Here is a 23,137-nt window from a genome sequence, read left to right on the forward strand (position 1 = left end):
AGAAATGACAAGAAAACTGACCAAGACAGTTCCGACTGTGTTGAAGAATAAAAGTGGTGATAGCAAATACTGACTTTCAGATTCGTAGGAACTGTACAAACTACGTTTTTGTCTTATATGCTGTATTTCTGTGTAAGGGTCAAGAGTTTTGGACAACACTGTGACTTCCATCGTTGCAGTCCTTTTAATTATCAGGCGAGATCGACAGAACATTTTCTCAGTAGGTTGATTGCGGTTTAAACTATACACCGTGAACGCGTCTTGCGCTCTACGTGCCTGCAATCTCCGCCTTGCTTGCAAGAGAGAGGCGGACCAGTTAGAAGTAGGAGCTGAAACACTTTTGCTTTTTAACTCTGCCAAAAGCGGTGGAAAACCAGAGTGAAGGTAAGGCGAAACTTATTTGTAATCTATAAAGTGGACTATGCTGACAGCACGTGCGTCTGATCCCTCTAACCATGCTGCTTTTACTCAAGTTTCAGTAACTAAGTTGTTGCTTCTCAGATGGATTCTTTGTTTCACCAGATCTCAGTGTTACGTAATACTGTACTCTTAATAATAACCATGTGGAAGCACAAGTTCTGCACAGCTGTGCCTCACCCCTCAGTTATGCAGCAGGTTTGATCAGTGGAGACAGGTTGTTTAAGGTCTTTATTGTAATTTCTGTTATAGATACTGCATACGCACATGTAATGATTGACTTAAAATGTTGAAATATTTTACATTTTATTTAAATATTTCATTAACATATAACTTATTCTCAACGATGAGCAAATAGACAAAAAAAGAAGAAGAAAATCGTTTTAATATTAATATTGAATCCAGTCTTAGTCAATCTGCTGGTTAATGGTTATGTTTGATTCCTTCATGGGTTAGTGAGTCTCACTGTGTCTCATGTTAGTGCAGACATGCGGGTGGCAGTGATTGGGGCAGGAGTGATTGGCCTGTCAACAGCTCAGAGCATCTATGAGCACTATCACTCTATTGTCAGTCCGCTGACCATCGAGGTGTATGCAGACAAGTTCACTCCACTGACCACTAGTGATGGAGCAGCCGGCTTCTGGCAGCCTTATCTGTATGATAAGGGCAACGTTCAGGAGACGTGAGTGTGTTTTATTTAACTTTCCTTTAGATTTTAGTTTTTATCTACAAACATTACTATTGCTACATTATTCCCATATGTGTCCTTCACATTTAGAAAATGGAATAAAGAGACATTTGACTACTTGCTCAGCTTTCTCAAGTCACCTGAGTCCATAAAAATGGGAATATTCCTTGAGTCTGGCTACAACCTTTGCAGTGAACCCGCACCAGTGAGTACTGCTTCTTTTTTTTGGAACTACACTTTTTTTTAATCTCAAAGATAAGATTTATTCTTATTAGGAAACCTTTTACAGCCAAGAACATAGGTGTGTGTATATTTGGTTAAAGTGCAACATCAAGCAACTCATTCACAAATTTATTGCATTTCGGGGCAATATCTACACTAAACAAAGTCCAGTTGCTCTGAAGTAGAGCTTTGTTCAGCCACATAAATGATTGTTGAATGCACTGGTTGGAAACTGTAAAGAGAGAGGCCCCACTAAGGGTTGTTTTTACACTCAGAATCAGGGTTAATTGGGATTCTGTGTACTAACGCCACAGACATTTCTAGCAAATAATGAGGAAAAACTTGCAGGAAAATTGCTTTGCACATGATTAAGACTGTGGAAGCTGTATAATTATTCTAGAAGTACAAGAAAGCACAAATATGCAAATTCTGAACTCTTGTAACAAAGTGGATGACATCCCATAGTACGTACAAAACATTCAGGAATGCACGCGTAAACTCCTCCGGTATGTAGTAAGGACCCTGTCACACTGCAGTTCTGAAAATATGGAATATGGAAATATTCAGCTGTCTGCTCGAGTGGTCTGACAGTCACGGACGGAGATGGACTTATGTGGTCAGAAGTTTACTTACACTCATCAGATTCTTGTCATACCACAGCTTTACCAAAAGTTTAAATTGGGTAAAAAACAGTTAGTTGCAGAGATCCACATTAGCAGATGATAAAAAGAAACACAAAATACAGAAATTACAAGAAAGCTTGCATTTGGGTGTTTAATGATTTCTTTCAACTGTTCCCTTTTTAGTGCGGAATGATTGTAAAGCATCTTTAATGACTTTAAAAAACCAAAATTGGGTGCTCAAGTTTGGATTTATTTTAGATGTGCTCTGCACACAGTCAAAACTAAACATACAGACTCAAATATTTACATACATTAACTTTAACTTCACCTTGAATCAACAGCTAGGTGGTTGAATCTTGGACACATGTGGGTGTTACAACAGGACGATGATCCCAAACACAAACACACATGAAAAATGTTTTTTGGAATGAATAAAGCAGACTAACATTACAAAAACCAGCCAATTTAAACAAGCTTGTTGATGGCTACCAAAAACATCTGGTGAGGTGCCACTTACATTTAACCAAAAATCAGTGGGGGCTAATGTGTATATATATGAGACTATATGTATAGTTTTGATGCTGTGTGAATTAAAGAAAATCCTAAATGAATTCAAACGTGTGCATGTTTAAGTCATTAAACATGCTGTACAATCATTCCACTCCAGAAAACAACAGTTCAAAGACATCATTAACATTGATGTACATCCATGGCCATGATGAGTGGATGTAACCTTGAGAACACAACTGTATATTAGCCGGCACTGACATTGTTGAGTGATTTCTGCATGTTTGCAAATAAGATCATGCAGTGGGCTCTTTTTTTTTTTTCTGTTGTGTCACATTAGTTTAGTGCCGGTTAAAAGTTCACAGGTCAAGCGATGAAACTGGAAGACTTTCAAACACTTATTTTTTCATATTCTTATTTTATCTTAACCCTTAACTTGCTATGCTAAAAGCTTAGCAAAACAGAAATAGAAAGTTGCAGAACCAATCCAAGTTGGCACAATGCAGAGTTACAATAGTGATGCAAAACTCAAGTATATGTCCAGTTTCGGGTTCAGTGCACTCTGGAAATTCTTTTGTGAATTTCATGTGTTACAATAAATCTGCTCTTAGCAGCAGAAAGCATTTCATTGAGCTTTCTCTTGCAACATGAAGTAACATACATTTCTTTTAGTTGTAGTCATGCCTACATCAAAAGCCTATTTGTCATGAATGGAAATGGCTCGTATCTCATTAGAGCAGCCAAATAATCCCAAAGTACAATCAGGCTAATTCTGTGTTATTTAGGAAACCGGGTAATTACGTCAACCACAAAACTGCCTGTACTGGTACTGATGGTGATCCTTCACTGTTACCACAGTGTCCTATATTGTTCCATATTAGGAAAACGGAAACCAATATTGTACCATAAAGTTTCACTGCAATCTATGCAAGATGTCAAATATTAATAATATACACGATAGAGCAACTCTGTTTAGTTGGCAGGGCTTATTCCCAGCGTTAATTTGGCATTTCATAAAAAAAAGTGGTTATCCTCAGTTGTAGCAAATGTGGCTGAGGAAGTTAGTAAATAACCAGGAGCTGATGAAACCCCATCTAACCCAGAAACACTTATTAACATATTAACTTCTATGAGAGTGTGTACTGAGAAATCTGACAACAAAAAAATGTTTCTTTCAACTCGATTCCTAATCTTTAGGGAGTTTGTATGCATTAAGCTATTACTAAGTAGTTCACAGGATGACTTTCATAATGTAATAGCACTGAGAGGAATGTGTGACACAGACATGCGTTTGAGTCATAACCAGAGTGAAGAGTCAGCTGACTCGATATCACCAAGACAGCCCATGCATTAGCAGCCCAGATATAACATGGTAAAGACAAGCGAGTTTTCAAGATGCACTTAAGTTACTTTCTCTGTTGAAGATCTCTTTATTGAAGATAAAAACCCAAACAAAATATCAGTGTTTGGCCACAAGAGACTCAGAGTTTCACAGTGGATACATCCTCTGTAATAATGTGATTTGGTGACTGTGACACCCATAAGATTGCCCTCTCACTGCCTGTGGCTTGTTTTTGGTTGCAGGATCCCTCGTTTAAGGACAGCGTTCTTGGCTTCAGGCAGCTCACAGACCGAGAGCTGCAGATTTTTCCTGGATACAAGTAAGCTCTTTCTGAAAAACGCCAATGAAAGACAAGACACAAATAAACAAATAGTTAGCCACATAGTCAGCTGTTTACATACAGTGTGAACAAGTTGACTTTGAATGTGTGGTAATTAATTAAAGAAACTACTTGACCCCATAAACTCTGAACCATGAAAAAATTGCCAGAAAATTTAAATTAAAAAATGCAATGTGTATTTAAATGTATGACCAATTTAGAAAAAAAAGGGAAAAATTACATTTAAGTTTGAATATATGAGTTTTAAGTTGTATTTTCTTTGCGACATCTGGCATTTGTAACCCTAACAGGGTTAGGGTTGTAAGTCACACTGAGGATGTTGACTCATGTTTCAAATAACATAAAATCATGTTTAGTTTGATAAACATGAATTTAAAAATGCTAAATGTGTGAATTTCACTGTATTACAAGCGTCCCACTAAAAGTTACCAGTATTTTTTGTGATTGAATGGACAATGTTGCACAACCAGCAGTTTTAGTGAAACATTTGCTTCTTATCATTTGTTCAGGTTTGGGTGGTTCAACACTGCTCTCATGATAGAGGGTAAAACATACTTACCTTGGCTTATGGAGTGGTGAGTGATCACCTAACTGACTTCTCATGTTGTATCAGTATTGATTTATTTAGTCCAACCTCCTGAGTTAGCTTTAAAATTCCCAAAGTATTTGACATTGTTTGAGATCCGTTGTTTTTATATTTTACCTTTAACATAAGACCATATCGTGTTTACAGTTTTATAATGTTGTCCGATATATATGCTGTACCTGGTGGACTGAAATGATCCCACAATACTGAGTAACGTATACTTGAGACTTCATCCTATTATGTATTAGTAATAAGAGTAATAAACATGTAGTCTTCATTAGGTTCTTGTGTGTTTAGCATCGATGCTCCTTAATATAAAAGGTTTTCTAGTGCACAGTGTTTTTATTTGCAGGTTGCGAAAAAGGGGAGTGAAATTTTATCACAGGAAAATAAAGTCCTTCAAGGAGGTTAGTGAAAGTTTTCAGTGTATTGTGCTTGCAAGTTCTTTATACATTCACCGGACACTTTATTAGGCACACCTTCTAATCTGACTTAATTCGTCATGGGATAGATTCAGCGAGGTGCTGGAAACATTGCTCAGAGATTTAGGTTCATGTTGACATCATTTCTTGTAGCTGTCTGGTCTCTCTCCTCTGACCACAGGCATTTTCACCCAAACAGCTGCTCACTGCATAGTTTCTCCTTTTCTGAACATTTTCTGCAGTGTGGGAAAATCCCAGTAGGTCAGCAGTTTCTGAAATACTCAGACCAGCTGGTCTCCCATTAACAACCACACCACACGTTCAAAGTCACTTAAGTTACTTTATTTACTCATCATGACGCCTGGTTTGAACTTCAGCTGGTCGTCTTTAATGGTGTTTTGCTGACTTATGCCCAGTCTGTACTATATTAACATTTATTACTGAATGTTGTAATGTTTTACAGCCTCCAGACAAGTTGAGCAAAAGTTATCTGTCACCATGTTTGTTATCTCCTATCATCCTTGACTTTTTTTAGCTGGCTGAAACCGGAGCAGATGTGATCATAAACTGCAGTGGGATGTGGTCAGGCCAACTGCAGCCAGATCCAGACCTGAAACCAGGCCGTGGCCAGATATTGAAGGTGAGAATATACAGGGCTGTATGTATGTACTGCACAAGAGATAAAGGAATGACGGAATGAACTAGTGTTTGTTTGTATTTCAGGTCGATGCTCCCTGGCTGAAGCACTGGATTATTACCCACGATTTCACCAAAGGAACATACAATTCACCATATATCATTCCAGGGTAGTACAAGTAACATGCCACACTGATAAGCACTGAACTGCAGAACCACACAGCTGTTGACTTATAGTATTACTACATTTGCAGTTAGAGGATTTTATATATTTCACCTTAAAAAAAAGTTTTCAAATGTAGTAGCTCTAGTAGTTACTCTCTGTAGTTCAGTCGCTATGTTAACAGCTGCAGCACTTTTTCGTATTGATTTGGGGTTGGAGTACAATGAAGACAGAAAGCAAGAGCTGTTTTTATCAGTGTGCAAAACATTTGTGTCCGCAGAAGTCGTCTTGTGACGCTTGGTGGCGTTTTCCAGATGGGAAACTGGAGTGAACAGAATAGCTCTGTCGACCATAAAGAAATCTGGGAAAAAGCTTGTCAGCTTGAGCCTAGTCTCAAGGTACGATGATTTCAGCAAGGCCATAAAAAGATATGATGATTCAAGTGTGATTAATTATTTACAGTAAGTGTTCTGTGGTGCTGAAGTTTTTAACATTTTTCATTTTATATATTTAGACCTCATTCTAAAAAGATGTAACTGAGTGTCAAATTTTCAGTTTCTGAGTTACCTTTATTATTATGTATTTGTTTATTTATTGTCAGTTCTGAAAAGCTTTCATCTCTTTGTTCTCTAATCTCAGCATGCCAGGATAGTCGACGACTGGTCTGGCCTCAGGCCAGTTCGCAGCAAAGTCCGACTGGAGAGGGAAGCCATATGGTCTGGTGAAACCCCCATAGAGGTATCCTTTCTAAGATCTAAGTAGCGGAACTGTAAATACATATTTCTGCTATTAATTGTCTAAAATACTGTGGCATTATTCAGGTGATACACAACTATGGCCACGGAGGTTTCGGACTCACCATTCACCGAGGCTGTGCCGAGGAAGCGGCGAGGCTCTTTGGTCAGATCGTGGAACAAAAAGGCAAAGGTCCAAAAGCTCGCTTGTGAATTGGTGTGCAGAAGTAACGATTGATGCTCTTTTTTTTTTTCAAATGTCAGCATCAGTGCATATATTGCTCCTAGCCTCCACTAATTTAATATTAAACATCATTTTCAAACAGTCTCATGCACCTGCAAAGTTAAGGACAAGGCCACCATTGTTAATTAAACAATGGCACATATGTAAGACAATCGTGCTGAAATCTATTTGAGATTTGGATAATTTGAGAAGCACTTTTTATGTATAAATTGTACATATTTTTGTGAATTTTTTAGTGCACTAAATGCAAGATTTGCAATGAATTTAAAATATTTAACTAATTAATAAAAACACGACAGTTACTTGTCTTTGAAAGATCATTTACTACAGTATCATACACATTTACATCCAGTGCGTTGACAAGGATCTGTGCACACAGACACGTAATGCAGCTCTTCATCTCAAACATTGGCAGGTAACAGCTCATCAGACCTATACTCGTTAAATAAATACAGAGATTATTTTTTTAAACAAAACTTCCCTCAGTCCATCTCCTCGTCACCTCTGTTACAAACAAAAGCAAAGACAACAACTAAACCAGGTATTGATACATTATTTACAGAACACAACATCCCGTTGTGGACATTCGGAAACGCAGCATCAAAGTCTGCTGAAGTAGGGCACGAGATGCATCAACGTCTATAGATTATGACACCACATACATGTGTGAATGTTTTTGTATTTTTAAATTATGTAAACCTTGCTAACTAGGCTCAGTCAGCTTTGGATGTTGAGAAACTGCTCAGATTTAAATGATCAAACACTTTAATGTTAACGTAAATACAGGATCCATGGAGCATGTTTGTGCTGTAAATATGAGAAGTTATTATCTTACTGATGTTAATATCTTCTGGTGAAGGTTTCAACAGATCCCTCAGCTTGCTATAAAGAATCTGTCCTGATAATGATCAAGAGATGAGGTGGTATTTTCAATGTTACCTGCATTTTCCATGGGTCTTTACCGTGTTAAAATGTGAACTAATACCGACACAAGAACAACACATACAACACAAGAGTTCAAAAGGATGCTCGGTGTATGAAAGCTAGTGACTTCCTTTCACCTCTCACGGCTGAAACTATTAAATAACCCCACACCCTTTTCATTCAGATGCCCTGTTGTTTTGATTGTGTGGGATTTTCCTTCAATCTATCAATGCTCTGTTTTAAAAAATAAAGACAAGTGTGATTAGTGTATTTCAGCAGGCAAATTGTGCGCACAGGATAATGCTGTTCCTTACATATGTATCTACGCCCACTACGTTAGCAGAAGCAGCTTTCTCATAGGTTTAAGAGTAGGTCTCTCGACCACAAGCTAAATAGGTAGTTTTAAGGCTTTTTGAAAAGAAGATAGTTGTTTGACCTTACGCTATCCCTTTTGCTTCTCTTGGATTAGAAAAGCTTGATTAAAATACTTTGGTTGAAGTATTAGAATTCTCTCTTTACGATTTTCCTCCCCCATTCACTCTCACACTCATGTAGGTCATTTGGTCTTTCTTGATTACCCTGTGTGCAGTTATACAGTGGCAAACTTGTGAGAGCAATGGTGTTTAAAAGACTAAAAAAGTACAATGACATGTACATGTAACTACTGTGTTGCCTGGCTCCCAGCCACTGCGGTGACTAAACTGAAGATCATTGAAGGGGGGCAAAGATGAACACAGAGAGCTGGTTTTGTTGTCTTCCCTCTCCTTGCTTCTCTTCTTCACTGTGGTCTCCTCTCAGCTGCACTGCAGCTGATGCATCCTCAGCCCTGGGAGCCGGAGCTGGAGTCAGGGACTCCTCCAGCGCTGTGGGAAGAGGCCCTACCCATCATCTCCTGTCCCCACTCACGGTGGCTGGACTCCTGCAAGCCGCGGCCTGTCGTCTCAATTGGCAGCGCGCAGGAGGCGATGGCCGCGAAGAGGCAACAGCAGCAGTACACTGACAGAGCCAGGTACACAGAGGACTCCAGCATCACCTGCAGGATGAAGCCCATGGACAATCACAATGTGTGACACTAACACTCTGACATTTTTGTGCAGTGTTGTCATGGGAAAACAAAGTGTTACCTGGGCAACAAACGGAGTTATTAGGGCACCAACCCTGGCCATTCCACTGCTTGTTCCCAATCCTAAAGCTCTGGTCGCTGTTGGGTATACCTGCAGAGTTTCAGAAATACATAGGAGGCTGCCAATTTTCTAATTCTGCCCTGCAAATGTGTTTTACACAGTAGGATCAAAACTGCTCACTGTGTAGATATCTTACCTCTGGAGTGTACACATAGGCTGCCTGAAACCCTCCTGCAATAAATGCTCTGGCGATGAATATCAACACTGTCATGGAGGCTCTGCAGGGGATAAATCAGTATCAGTAAATGGACAGCATTACTAATTCTTAAAGTATTTAAAAGCCTGATTATGGCCAGTTGTGCCTTTACCTCCCAACACAGCCATAAAGTGGAATAATACACATAGAGAAAACGAAGAAACACAGTGCCATGGTCTTCCTCCTTCCCAATCGATCGATAGCCCACAGCGTCACCAGCAGTCCTGTACAACATCAGCATACTCAGACCCCTAAAATCAAACTGCATGCTCTCACATAGTAGAAAAAAAAAATGCAGGTGCAGCCAATCATATTGAGACACCAAAATGAGTGCCTGCATGAGTGTAAAAAAAACAACAATAGAACAAGAATTGAAGCAAGAAGAGAGGAGGCATTTATATTAATGCATAATAACCAGCAGGTGGTCATATTTGTGCATAATTTAGAGCAGAATTTGCACAGTTTTTAATATATTGAACAACAAATTTATGAGAGCTTGGTGATGTGTACCTGGGAATTCAGATAACGTAGTCCACAGCAGGTCTTTGTAGTCGTCAGAATTCAGGTATTTACACTCTAAGTTGCATCGGAGCTCCTCCTTATTACCTTTGGACACTAGAGGGAGTTACACCAAACAGGATGCTTCAAATCCAGCACTCAGCCTACTGTCTGTGATGCTTTTTGCAAAAACATAACCACCATAAAGTGTGTGAAGCCCTCAGCATCTGACTCACTTCCACATGCGCCTCCCTCCTGAAACAGCTCTGTGGTGAGCAGCACCAGCCCATAGTAAGAGAAAGCATTCGCAAACCTGCATGAACAGACACAGATCAATTCATGCTGATTTGCTTTAGGTAAATCACTGGACAATGAAAACGCAAGGTTTTCGAGAAAGAGGAAGACATTATCAATTGCTAATTTACCAAATAAACCACAGCAGGACTGTGGTCCAGCGGAAGTGAGATGAAAATAAGTCTCGAATCTTCCCACGATCTTCCTAATAAAAAAAAAATAAAAAAAACAGCCATAAAAAAACCCCTCAGAACACAAATGGCAGTATGATAGAGGGTACTTAATGTACACAAAGCATTTAGAGTTTTTGCAGATGCACACCGCACCTGTCTGGCGGCAATCAGTTTTCCCAGTGGCATGGGTGCTCCGTTCTCAGTGGCAATCCGCTTCAGTGTGTTCAGAGCCTTTTCCTGATTCCCTGTCAGCACGTCGTATCGAGCACTCTCTGGCAGCCACTGCTCCCACCCACCAAAAAACAAAAGAAAAATTAGGTTGATAAAGCTGTAATCTATCATGCTTCAAATTGTAGAGCAGCTCAAGACTGCCAACATACTTACAAAGCACAGAATGGCAAAAATGAAGAGAGGAATGGTAGAAAGTCCGAGCAGCCAGCGCCAGCCCAGAGTGGGCATCACCAAGATCGCTAAGAGGACCTCAAATACAGTGCCCAGTGCCCAAAATATCTACGACAGCAGCAAATGCAGGTTTTAGGGCTGAGAAGGTTTAAGTGCTGAAATGATATAAGATTTGTGCACTCCATACCTCAATAAGCAAGATGCATGTGGCTCTGGACTTCATAGGCAGAAACTCAGCATACAGCGTCACCCTTACAAAAAGAGGCACTTTATTATGAACCCAATCGCCATACATTACAATTTGATTGTTTTTTTGCTTTGTTTTTTCAAGATGAAGGGTTACTCACGACTGAGGTGCCCCTCCAATGCCGAAGCCCACCAGTGCACGGAGGACAAGGATCCAGCCGTAAATAGGTGCAAAAGCACTCATCAGGCCGTAGAACATCGTCCACAGAACACTCAGCTTCAGACCCTGCATGTGTATACAATCAAGACATAATACACTGCTAAATAAATAAATAAGCAAAATCTCACTCTGGCATAATGAAGCGGCTCACTCCTGTTGTCTAGTATGTACTAAGAAACCCTAACTCTGTAAATCATTTGGACCTCTGACTGAATGCTATTAGAACTTACTGTCTTTCTGCCGTATTTGTCAGATATGTTCCCCCAAAGAGAAGAGCTGATCATCATCCCGATGAACACTGCCTGTATCAAGAAGAAAGAAAGAAAAAAAAAAAAAACAGAAAAAAATCAAGTCCCAGTCAGATTGCAGCCAAAAGTTGTCCGACATAGCATGCACATCCTCTTATACACTGTTCTTAAACTGTCGGTAGTATTTGGTTTTGGTTGAGCCACAAAAATGTGAATGTTTAGTGTCTTTAGTAAGTGAACCTTAATTTCCTTGTTTGAATGATATTCTGTATTTCACTCTGACTCTAAATAAGACTTTCAGATTCATTAAGGTTGCAAAGATTCAGCACATATCTGAAGTGTGCTCAGGTCTTCTTTTCTTCGCCATTTGCTGGCTCCGTTTTAATCCAAGCACAAAATCATCCCTGGGAACTCGATCAATAACTGACAGGACGGTCATATTGCACTGCAAGAGGAGGACTTTCACAGACATAAGAGAGACATTACCGATGTAAGCAGTGCCACTTCCAGGCTGGGCAGTCTCCATTCACAGTGGAGCTGTGGAGCTAAGATGCTGAGGATCATCATCTCCATAGCATCAGCCATCTGAAAACACACAAAGATACTCAGTGAATTCATATGCAGTTGTCATAATTACTTTGTATTGTGCTTATTTAAATGAAAGAGCAGTTCTCACCCAGGATAGGCCAGTGAGGATGGAGAGTTTCCACTGAAATGTCCCAAAGCCTATGGCTTCTACGGCATCTTCCACCATGAATGTGTCTGAGAGAATGAGGGCGTGCAGCAAGATTGTACTTGAGTCTGAGCCCAGGAGGAAAATGTAAGACCTTAAAACAGCTGTCTGAGAGAAATGAAGCCATGCCATACTGTACCATCAGTCGGATTAGCAAACTCTCGAGGTACTGGAGCTCCCTCAGTGAGCGCCACAGCCTCCAGATCAGTCTGCTCTGCAGTCCTTGCATCCTGCTCTCTGCTCTCAACATCTTCCTCTGAGCGTGTGCTCTCACCTGTGCGACGGAAGCGGACAACACTACAAAAAACATAAAGAAGAGGATAGAGTATATCTTATCCTAAGCTCAGGAGAATGAACTTATCTGCAATAAGGCAGGTCACAGGAGTTTCATAAGACTGGTGTCAGAGCAATGCTGAGTGCAAATGAGAGTCAGAGGCTGTTGCCTTGGTGATATGAGCTTTTCCTGGCTTTGATTTTGTGTATGGGTGATATTATTCTCCAATGGGGAAACCATATCAGGCCAGCAGACAGGTTGGCACACTCCACTTCACTGCCAGACAAGCTTTTAAAGGCTAAGAGATACACATGTGAAGGATGGAAGGGATACTCTTCTTCTACATGCAGATAATTGATAGTTTGCTCAGCCTGAAAGACTAAAAAAGAACACGGAGAGTGGGACGTCTTAATCACTGTAATTACATAACATAGCCTGCTTGCAGTGGAAAGTAGCCTATCAGTATTACAGATGAGTTTGTGAGATTTCCGGGGAGGTCTGTGTTCCCCTGTAAAGACTATAATTTCCCCTTTCAATCTCTCTGGTAAGAAATGCACACGGGAGTAGGAAGTATGCTGCAGTGGACTGCTCTGACATGTTTACCTTCCCTTTGAAACAAAAATAAAATGTGATTTTAATTTTTTTTAGCAGGATTCTGAAAGGAGACTCCTAAATATCTCTCACTAAGGCTAAGCTAGACTGTCATGGGCCAGCCTTAACGCATGTGCAGCAGGGCTGTGATAAATTGTCTTATGGCAGTAAACATAGTAAAAAAAAAAAGAAAAAGAAAATCATGTTTAACCCCCCCAAAAAACTTATTAAGCTGAGAAATCACAGCCAATCTGCTTCCAGTAAATAAATAGTTTCTTAGGAAGATGCTACGCCTGTAAACAAAATGCCTCCAGTAGCGGAGACAGAAGACGCGGTGTTATTGTTCTTTGTTTCTCTTCTGTCTGGGAACACATGTGTGGATAATAAAACTGCACGATCGGTGCTTTTGAGCAGCTTCAGGCTATCTGTGGTCCAGGGAGCTAATCAAAGGCGAAGCGAAGCCGTCAGAGGGCGATGCGTCGGACAATCACGCAAAGCCGGGAGGAGAAAACACACAGAAAAAGGCGTTGGTGTGCAGACTGCACCGTACTCACGGCAGCTGTCTCAGCTGGAACAGATCATCGTCCATTTTGGTGTTCATTGGCCGACGGTCCGTTTGGCATCATCGCCGTTTACATGGTCACGACGGGCTGCGATTTCAGCACCGAGGAGAGCGATCTGCTCCGGGTGTCCGTCGACAGCCAATGAGAGGCTGCCCTGCGCGAGTCACAGCGCGAGACTCTCGGAAAGGCATGAGCTCAGGAGGGTATGAGACCTCATGACTGCTGATTACACGAGCCAACACATGACGAGTTATCAACACTGACGCTGGAAACCAGACCGGGAAACGCACAACACAGATGAATCGGAATTTTTAAAGCTGTAACGTGAAAGTTATTGAAAGAACACCCAGAAGCGAGTGTACGAGTGGGGTTGAAACTATTAGTACAACTCGATGCAAGTTTGCTATATATTTAAATAATAATAATAATAATAATAATAATATTAATAATAATAGGGGTTAGGAAATAAGTTACAGCAAGTGACGTAACCAGGGTTTAAAAATTAGTAAGGTGAAGATTTTTTTTCTCTTAAGGTATCATATTCCAGGTGTAGATAGATTAAATGTGAGACGGAAACCTGGTAGAAGCTTTCCCTTTTACGCTTTTAGAGTCACATAGCTTTCGTGTCAAAACTGGCAGTCTTTAAAAAGGGCACTAGTGTTTCCAAGTACTTTTTTGTCTTCATTCTGAGCGCTATACCAGTTTTCTGTTTAAAAGAGTCCAACAAACATCCTTTTTTAAATCTACACTCTTGCTTGGTAACTGCACTCGTGTGCTTTCTTTGAGATAAATGGAAGTTTCTTTGGCATTTTGTTTTCTAAGCCAATGAATTTCACATACACTCACGGAAAAGTCACGTTACGGCAGCAAAGTGGACAGTGCAGAACAAATAGATGCGGTATAACTTATAACAGGGGTGGGCAACTCCAGGCCTCGAGGGCCGGTGTCCCTGCAGGTTTTAGATGTGTCCTTGAACCAACACAGCTGATTTAAATGGCTAAATTAGGTCCTCAACATGTCTTGAAGTTCTCCAGAGGCCTGGTAACGAACTAATCATGTGATTCAGGTGTGTTGACCCTAGGTGAGATCTAAAACCTCGGGGCCTGGAATTGCCCACCCCTGACTTATAACAATAGTGCTATACAGAAAACCTATACACTGTACAAGGTATGAGATTTTCAATTTATATATATCATACAATATGAAGCTTAGTAGCAGCAAAAAGGGACGTTTGATGCAGAGGTTGTGTGTTTATAGCAGGAAAGGTGGAATGTTGCACCTGTGCTCCAATCATCAGTAGAAAAGGCTACACTTCTGAAGAGACTAGCTCCAAGAGTTGCAATACAATCAAAACCAGAGAGTTTGAAAACTGAAGGACTTCGTTTAATACATGTCCCCTCTTTTGCAGGTGCAACTATATATATGAAAAAATAGAAGCTGAAATTTAGATTAAAAAAAAAATTAAACAAAGAAATAAAAAAAAATAACAAAGCGCAGATACGTGTTTATCAGTCCACTTGAAATGAAAATAGGACAATGGAAAAGATTACTTGCCTTCTGGCTCTGGCCCTATACCAGAGGGTAAGCCAATCCTTTACTTTCCTCGTGTCATGTGTAAAACAAGTGAGGGGCAGTGTGAGGCAGGGCACAAGTTCCTGAACTTCCCGTAAAAGCCACTTAGAGAGTTTACAGGCCAGATTTAATTGTCTTTCTTCTGAAAAAACAAAACCATCTGATCTCGTAGGTGCTTACGGCCATTACAACGTTGTAAAAACATGTAAAAAGAGAAAGGAGAAAATAATTGAAATAAGACCTATGGAAATTTGGAAGGCTTGCACGGTGTTTTGATGGGTTAATTTCTTTTCCAAGTGTGAAACCTCTCGTTTTGTTCTACAAAATGTTTTGGGGAACTTGGAAAAAAAAACTGTTTTGAGTTTCAGCTTGAAGTGTGATTTTAAAAGATTTGTGAAATGTAAAGAATTTTGTGGTTTTATTCTGTTTTCTTAAAGAGTCTGATGAAAGCATAAAAACTAATTCAGACTAATCAAATCAAAACCAACGCATCAGTGCTTCAAGCCCTACTTTTTTTTTTTTTTCTTACGAAAGCAGGTAATGACGTTACAGGCGTGCCACTCTTCCTTGGGTCCGTCCTGAAACACACCACCAACCATTGAGAGTTCCGCAGAAGGAGCAGGATGTTGTGGTGCAGAGCAAAAAGCTCTGATAAGCTTGTTCGGGAGTTTCTTGGCACTGGACCCGTAATCAGGTAAATCCTCACCACCTGGCACAAAACAGCTTAATTGCAGGTGCACGCGGAAGGAAGAAGCGCGGTCGCGATGCCGCCGCCGTAGGCTTTGGTTGGACCCAAAATGAAACATGCGCAGACTCGCTGTCTGGTTTAATGCCACAGTTAGTAAGCCTGCTACAGGAGATATGCACTGATATTAATGAGGTATAGACTGTTTTTGAACATAGAAGCGTGGGTGCTTATTGATGGAGGATACGTAGGGGCCAGAGGGTAGCCTTACCTCGGAGCTCTCGGTAAGTTAGCTACTACAGCTAAACCTAGCCTGTATGTCCTCTTATGTGAACTGGGTCGTGTTTACTTACTGATAAAGATGTGGTAATTAGTAACGCCAGGGACTTTAAATTTTTTTTTTAACCCACATAATGTTTGTATTGAAGCCGCAAACATAAGTTCAGGCAGTTCAACTGAAGCTTTATCAGAGCAGATGTCGGTGGAGGTTTTCTTTGATGTGATCGAGTCTCGTCGTGTCCTCGTTTACTCCAGATTAGCTAATTAGATGTCGGGTTAGTAGATCAGAGTGGAATTGTTGTGCCCGTTTTGTCTGTGCTGTCTGAGAGGATAACATTTTACAAATTCTAAATATATTTATATACTCAAATGCTAGGACGACTTATACCAGTGTGGCATGTAAGAAAAAGTGGGATTGATGAATAAAAGTTTAATAAAAAACAGTTTGTAAGAATAAACTTTATGACAGAGCTGATGTTTAATTATATTTCACAGCTTTAGTCTGTAAAGTGTTTGGTGGTATATTAGAAACTTAATATTCATTTTTGGCTTGAACCTTTATCATATTTTGTTTCAAATCCGAGCTGATCGCTTTTATTGGGTGCCAAAAATTTAGTGATGCAAGATATGGTGGCCAAAAAACAACAAAACACACACACCTCCATCATCAATACAACTATCAGTCTATATATGTTTATATGTTACTCTCATGCCTATCCTTTCTGTCCTATTTTTATGAATCCTCCCCCCATGTCTGATCCCTTGCTGTGTTTTGATGATAGGAATATGTTGTTGTCGTTGTTGTTTTTAGAAACAAGATGATAAAGAACTGGGGCGTCATTGGTGGGATAGCTGCTGCGATTGCAGCTGGAGTATATGTTTTGTGGGGTCCAATCACAGAGCGAAAGAAAAGAAAGAGAGGTAAGAGCTGTTGTGACCGTGTGGCGCACACATTATATTTATGGCACTGTTTACATTGCAGCAAACTACAGTGACTTGTGGTTCCCTGCAGGTATGGCACCAGGTCTTTTAAACTTGGGGAACACCTGCTTTCTGAACTCGTTACTTCAGGGCTTAGCAGCATGTCCGTCATTCATCAGGTGGCTGGAGAAGTTTGCAGCTCTGCCTTCAATCCAGTCCTGCAAAGACAACCAGCTATCCACGACACTGCTCCAGCTTCTCAAAGGTACATAAAACCAGTGTGTCATATAAGCACAGTGTACTGGACATGCTGAGTTCCTCTGAAATGTTCACATGGAGGTTGTTTCTGCACTGACAGCGCTATCCAGTGAAGAGCCAGGTGAGGATGATGTTCTTGATGCTGGATGTCTCCTGGATGTCCTCAGACTGTACAGATGGCACATCAGCTCATTTGAAGAGCAGGTCAGTCGGTATTATTGCTGATATTGTTTTTATTTCAAATGAATAGTGCAGTGCACTAGTACTTTTCCTCATTGACCCAATCTCACACACATTCAGCAACTTAATCTGCCTCCAGGCTTTTTTTTTTTTTTTTTTTTAAACACACATTCACATACGCTGTCACTCTTGGGGGCAACTCAGCGTTCATTATCTTCTTCTAGGATATGTCTGGAGGAGCAGTGGATCGATCCACCAGCTTTAGATTTGTATACAATTTGCTCGTCCACCTCATAACCGTTGTTTGTGTTGGTTCATCCCTTCTTAGGATGCACATGAGCTGTTTCATGTCCTTACATCTTCTCTGGAAGAGGAGCGAGATCGTCAGCCCAAAGTCACAAATCTGTTTGATATGCACTCCCTTGAGGTAATTCATTTTTCTCGCCATTTCTCTTGCATGTTGCATCCATTCCAATACACTCTGTAGAGTCTTCTAGAACAATGAAGCACAATTGTAATCTGGAGTTTGTAGGCCATAATAATCCAAAGATTGCCTCCTACACTCTAAAAATCTCAGTCGGTCTCTGTGCTGTTGAAGTATCAGAAATATGTGTCTAGTTATTCTTTGTGTGTGTGCTTATTTTATACCAGAGTCTCCCAGATCAAGATGAGAAAACTATGACATGCAGAAGTCGAGGTGAGAAGGAGTAGAAATCATAGAACCTAGATGATAAAACAAAGTTGTATTTCATTTGAGTGAAATTCTCATTTGGCAGCTCCCCTTCATCCAATACCAAGTCCGTGGAAGTTTCAGCATCCGTTTCATGGCCGGTTAACAAGCAACATGTTCTGCAAGCGCTGCGAGCTACAGGTGAGTTTTTTGTTTTGTCTTTTTGAGGGGGAAAAAAAAAAAAAAGGAAAATTACTGTTTGTCTTCTTTCAGGATGTGATTTTATACCTCTGCTTTGCATTTTTAGAGTCCAGTGCGGTACGACTCGTTTGATAGTCTTTCCCTGTCCATTCCTTTACCTCAGTGGGTAAGTGAAAATGTATCTTGTGCTGTGTACACAACAGTATATTTCATGGTTGTTCTGTTTGTTATAATATGACTTGTGCTTGTTCTCAGGGGCGGCCGATCTCTCTAGATCAGTGTCTTCAGCACTTTATCTCTTCGGAAACCATCAAAGAAGTGGAGTGTGAAAACTGCACCAAGGTACACTCACTTCCATATCAGTGCCAAGCTTATACTGTGGCAATCCTCTCATTAAATGATTTACTCAGTGAAAGATTTGAAGTAGGGAGGTCGCCTGAAGAGGAACAAAAGGTCCAGTTGTTTCTTTCACAGGTGTATTTTTTGCTGATTTTATGTATAAATTTTAAGTTTTTGATCATTTTTCCTCAGCTTCAACAAGCAACCACAATAAATGGACCAGTTGTAGAAAGCCAAAGGACAACATTTGTTAAACAGCTAAAACTGGGGAAGGTAAGTAGTCTCTTTTGGTTAAGCATTAATAACCCAATTATTTATTTTCCTTTTAGGAACTCTGTACATGGCAAATGCTAGTACTTATCCAGCTTGAGGTTGAAGGGTAAATGATTGGCAGTCTTTGTTAGCTCCCCCAGTGCCTTTGCATCCATTTGCAAAGATTGACGTGGTCGAGTGAAGGAACCCCCATCAAACGACAGGAGCATGTGCAGTTTGCAGAGTATCTATCAATGGACCATTACAAACACAACACTTCCACACAGAGGAGTCAGCGGCTCAGATGCACTGCAAAATCCATAAAGGCTGAAAGCAGAGACGATTCAGTAGAAAAACCCTCTGCCAATGGCTCCGGTATGTTGGAGTTCTTGCATCTGTAGTATTATTATTATTATTATTATTATTATTATTATTATTCAGTTTATTAGATTCATGCATTTATTGTATTTCGTGTTTCAGATTCAGAGCATCATAACAACAACAAACCTTTTTCTAATGGAACTTGTTCATCGGTCCTCCTTCACACTTCTGGTGTGAACCCACAGCTCAGCCTCGCATATGACTACAGGTAATCAGTAAGGAACTCAAATATATCAGGGTATTCAGTGGTGATCTGGTAATTGAAATCCCTTTTTCCGCATTGGCAGAATTAGCAGATATCAATGTGTCTACAGATTTTTATTTTTTTCTAGTAGAGCTAAAACCAACACATATGGACAAAAGTACTGGGCCACCTACACATTACACCCACAGGAGCTGCTCAGCTGTGGAAACTCCTACCATGAAGCTCCCGGCAAACAGTTTTTGTGCTGATGTTAATGCCAGTGGAGGTTTGGAGCTGCCACTATGGATTACATTTACACAGTATGCACTTTGCTGACTGACTCTGCTCTGTAATTTTATGTGGTCTGTCACTTTGTGGCTGTGTAGCTGTTCTTGAACACGTCCACTTTGCAATAATACCACTTTTGGTAGAATATCTAGAAGAAGTTTCACAAACTGACCTGTTGCAACAGCAGCATCCTATTACAGCTCTACCCTCGAGTTCAATGAGCTCTTTAGAACAACCCGTTGTTTCCCAAATGTTTGTAAAGGCAAACTGCATTGCTAGGTGATGGATGTTTGTAAATCTATGGCAATGGGATGGCAAACAGTTCAAAGATTAAGCGTAGTGGCCCAACACTTTTGTCCCTATAGCGTGTATTAAACTTAACAAGCCTTTCTACTGAAAGCTAAACTATCACGAAGCTGAAGTTTCATTGTTTAAACGCCAAGTAGGCTACCCAAAGGAAATCTACAGCTTCGTCTTAGACCTATTTTTGCTCTCATACACCTACACTAAGTACTATACAAGAAGAACCCAGTATCCCTTTATTATGTTTAAACAACATCGATACCATTACCAGCATTTCTATTTAATAACATTCAAAGCAATAACTTTCATTGTTTCTGACATCCATTGTCTGTCACAACCTTATTAACGAACACACCGGTGAAAATGAACCGAAACAAAGACTGCATCCAAAAAGCGTGCATGCAGATTGTTCCACACAGGGTCTAAGCGAGGACTGATCATAAACCACATGTAATTGTCCCGTTCCTTCCAGTTCTACAGAGTACCTTTTCCAGCTCACAGCGGTGCTGGTTCACCACGGTGACATGCACTCAGGACATTTCGTCACCTACCGCCGCAGTCCCTCCTCATCTCGCAGCTCTTCGCCCTTCAGCTGCCAGTGGCTGTGGATGTCAGACGATTCGGTACGCAAAGCCAGCCTGCACGAGGTGCTGTCTTCCAACGCTTACATGCTCTTTTACGAGAGAGTTCGAAGGCTTGGCCTCTCTCTGCAGTCAGAGCAGTAACCAAAGGCTCGTAGCCTGAATGACTTCTGCCTTTCCAGTCACACTGTCACACTCGATGTGGCAGGGGACAGCACGGTTACCAACAGGTGGCTTTGTGAACATGACACCAGAGAAGAAAGCCATCCTAGAGTTGTCCTAGGGTGTAGTGTGATGTGTTGTGGACACCTTGCCTGCTGCTCTGCTCCAGAGGAGGAGCCTTTTAATCCCAAAGATAATAAAACTGCAGGATTTTTGTGTTAGCGTTTATTGGTAAGCTACTTTTTCTTTGACATGTAATAATTTATGTAACACCTCGACTTCTACCAGATAAAGAAAGAGGAACATTAAACGCTGCATCGGCCACAACATCAAAAACCACTGACAAGCAAAATGAGTAATGGTTGTCATCACTGGTGCAGTGATCTGCTGCAAAACCTATGGGTCATGGTATATGGATGCTACTTTGGTACACTCCACCCACCTAAAGACTGTTGCATCCCAAGCAATGGCACTCTGTGGCAGTATCCTCCTCCAGCAGCATATTTACCCCAAACCCCACCTCCTCGTGTGAGTGTGAGTGTGAGTGAGTGAGAGAGAGAGAGAGACTGACTTGAATGTAAAGTGGTTTGAGTAGTCAGTAGGACTAGAAAAGCTCTAAATAAATGCAGTCCAGTTACCATATTCCCAGCTTCCAAATTCCCCAAATCCTGATCTGATGGAGAGGCTTCATCCTGCAAGCAAGCAGATTAAACAAATGCCAAAATGATTTTGGTGACACCACAATATTAGACTGGTGGTTTTACTGTTGTGGCTTATTGGTGCAGTCTATGCCAAGATAATAACCCTACAAACTGTGGTTCACATTGAAAGCGTACAGTGTTTAGGCTGGCTCAAAAGTTGGCTAGAGGTGTGGTTTCTGGTGTTTAAATGTGAATACACCCTAGGCTGCTTCAAGGTGTTCCTATTATTTTGTCCATTGCCTTCAAGTGGCTCATTAGGACTTGTCAGTGATTATATTTAGGAGCTGTTGCATATTCTGTAAAGTCACAAAGGTGGAAACATCCTTGACTCCGGTTCTCTTTGTCAGATGTAGTTTGCCTAATCCTTCTCAGCAGTGTATGTAAACCCAGAGCAGTAATAATGTTTCTATTGACACGGTTTCTGTTTGATTATTTTTGCTGTTTCTAGTGAACCTAACTCTATCACGATTTATAAAACTGCACGTTTGTGGTTTAAGTGCCATATTGTCTTAAATGCCTGAGATTTTAAACACTTGGAACCATGAGTGCTACAATTAATGTGAACGGGGCCCTTCCTTGAAATGTGACACATCACAGCCAGTTGGCATGCTGTGGGTGTTTTTAAACGGGTTAATAAGAGACGTGCCCTTAGTTAACATGACTGCAGATTTCTGTAGTCATCCTGTTTGTTTATAATTAATGTGTAACTTTTGACCAACAAGGTCAAAATGAGCAGTGATCTGTTGCAAAACTGCTTAATTTTTGCAGTTTGCACTACTGTATATTCATGTGAGATTGTATTTGTGTGCAGTCTGTAAGGTGATCGTTTTCAGGTATTAAAAGCATTAACAATGGTCTTTAGAGTGTTTTATTAAAGCAAGAACATTTTTTTGGTACGTTTAAGAGATTGTTATGTTAACTACCCCATTATTTAAGTGTCTTTAAATGAAATACAGTTAATTTGAAAACTGCTCAATTTGCAAGAGGTTTAAAAGTATACTTGTTACTGGTATACCAAAGGCAGCAAATCTTTTATCTGATCAAATGTTCACCCTAATCAAACTGCTGATCTACTTGGGCCTTTCCCACACAATCATCTCTGAGGTTTACAGAGTGTGGTCTGAAAAGGAAAATAACCAGTGAGCTGCAGTTCTAAGTGCCAGAGTCAGAGAAGACTGTCCAGACTTCCTCCAGCTGATCTGAAAGCAACCGTAACTCAACCACTTGTTACAACCAAGGCATGCAGAAGAGCATCTCTGAATGCTGGAACTGCAAAGCAGATGGGCTACAGCAGCAGGAGACCACACTGGGTGCTAGTCCTTTCAGCTAACAATAGAAAATTGAGGCTACAATTGGTATAGTCTTACCAAAATTTGCCATCTAATGATTGTGGCAGCAATCTAATAGAGCACCTTTGGGATGTGGGGGCAAACAGAAAATTTGCATCATGAATCTAAAACAACTATAGGATGCTAACATGGACCAAAATACCTGGGGACTACTCTGAAGGTAAAAGGGGTCCAACCTAATAAATTGGCGAGTGTATATAACCTTGGAATCTGACAACTCTGGAACATAAAAAAAGCTCCTGTATCAACAAATATTTCCATATCCAGGGAACAAACTGATGCTGAAGTCATGCACCCTCCTCTCATACCCATTTAAGCCCATTAAAGAGAAGTCTGATTAAAGCAGTCTACATTTGGACCAACCTGACAATCCACTAAGAAGTACATTTTCATTGTTTACATGCCTTTCCTTTAAATGCAA

General features: G+C 40.5%; 3 protein-coding genes across 10 annotated transcripts; 2 read left to right on the forward strand and 1 right to left on the reverse strand.

Moving 5' to 3' along the window:
* The first annotated feature begins 27 nt into the window (after positions 1-27).
* On the forward strand, positions 28-8,023 carry LOC113033084 (D-amino-acid oxidase). 3 transcript variants are annotated; one of them, XM_026186407.1, is made up of 11 exons: positions 28-384; positions 899-1,099; positions 1,196-1,310; positions 4,042-4,118; positions 4,649-4,714; positions 5,078-5,132; positions 5,683-5,787; positions 5,871-5,953; positions 6,227-6,344; positions 6,586-6,684; positions 6,768-8,023. In XM_026186407.1, exons 2-11 carry the CDS (start codon positions 906-908, stop codon positions 6,891-6,893), a joined length of 1,038 nt encoding a protein of 345 aa, XP_026042192.1. In that variant the 5' UTR covers positions 28-384; positions 899-905; the 3' UTR covers positions 6,894-8,023. The 3 variants fall into 3 exon arrangements, with proteins under 3 accessions (XP_026042192.1, XP_026042195.1, XP_026042194.1); XM_026186410.1 differs by having other exon boundaries at positions 904-1,099; XM_026186409.1 differs by having other exon boundaries at positions 28-1,099.
* Positions 7,228-15,597, reverse strand: svopa (SV2 related protein a). 5 transcript variants are annotated; one of them, XM_026186404.1, is made up of 17 exons: positions 15,512-15,597; positions 14,965-15,157; positions 12,122-12,279; positions 11,926-12,011; positions 11,736-11,834; positions 11,232-11,303; positions 10,943-11,067; positions 10,783-10,846; positions 10,578-10,703; positions 10,347-10,475; positions 10,152-10,225; positions 9,963-10,039; positions 9,739-9,843; positions 9,341-9,452; positions 9,169-9,250; positions 8,973-9,062; positions 7,228-8,881 (listed from the first exon to the last, which is right to left on the reverse strand). In XM_026186404.1, the coding sequence occupies exons 1-17, from the start codon at positions 15,579-15,581 to the stop codon at positions 8,669-8,671; spliced, it is 1,875 nt and encodes a 624-aa protein (XP_026042189.1). In that variant the 5' UTR covers positions 15,582-15,597; the 3' UTR covers positions 7,228-8,668. The 5 variants fall into 5 exon arrangements, with proteins under 5 accessions (XP_026042189.1, XP_026042185.1, XP_026042186.1 ...); XM_026186400.1 differs by lacking the exon at positions 14,965-15,157 and having other exon boundaries at positions 15,493-15,597; XM_026186401.1 differs by lacking the exons at positions 14,965-15,157; positions 15,512-15,597 and adding an exon at positions 13,402-13,756.
* Positions 15,595-22,223, forward strand: usp30 (ubiquitin specific peptidase 30). 2 transcript variants are annotated; one of them, XM_026186405.1, is made up of 13 exons: positions 15,595-15,676; positions 16,758-16,867; positions 16,959-17,132; positions 17,226-17,329; positions 17,634-17,732; positions 17,957-18,002; positions 18,082-18,176; positions 18,283-18,342; positions 18,432-18,518; positions 18,708-18,788; positions 18,920-19,142; positions 19,248-19,356; positions 20,396-22,223. In XM_026186405.1, exons 1-13 carry the CDS (start codon positions 15,606-15,608, stop codon positions 20,646-20,648), a joined length of 1,512 nt encoding a protein of 503 aa, XP_026042190.1. In that variant the 5' UTR covers positions 15,595-15,605; the 3' UTR covers positions 20,649-22,223. The 2 variants fall into 2 exon arrangements, with proteins under 2 accessions (XP_026042190.1, XP_026042191.1); XM_026186406.1 differs by lacking the exon at positions 15,595-15,676 and adding an exon at positions 15,696-15,951.
* Positions 22,224-23,137: the final 914 nt, after the last annotated feature.

This window comes from Astatotilapia calliptera, chromosome 12 (genome assembly GCF_900246225.1).
Source record: "Astatotilapia calliptera chromosome 12, fAstCal1.2, whole genome shotgun sequence".
NCBI classification, from domain to species: domain Eukaryota; kingdom Metazoa; phylum Chordata; class Actinopteri; order Cichliformes; family Cichlidae; genus Astatotilapia; species Astatotilapia calliptera.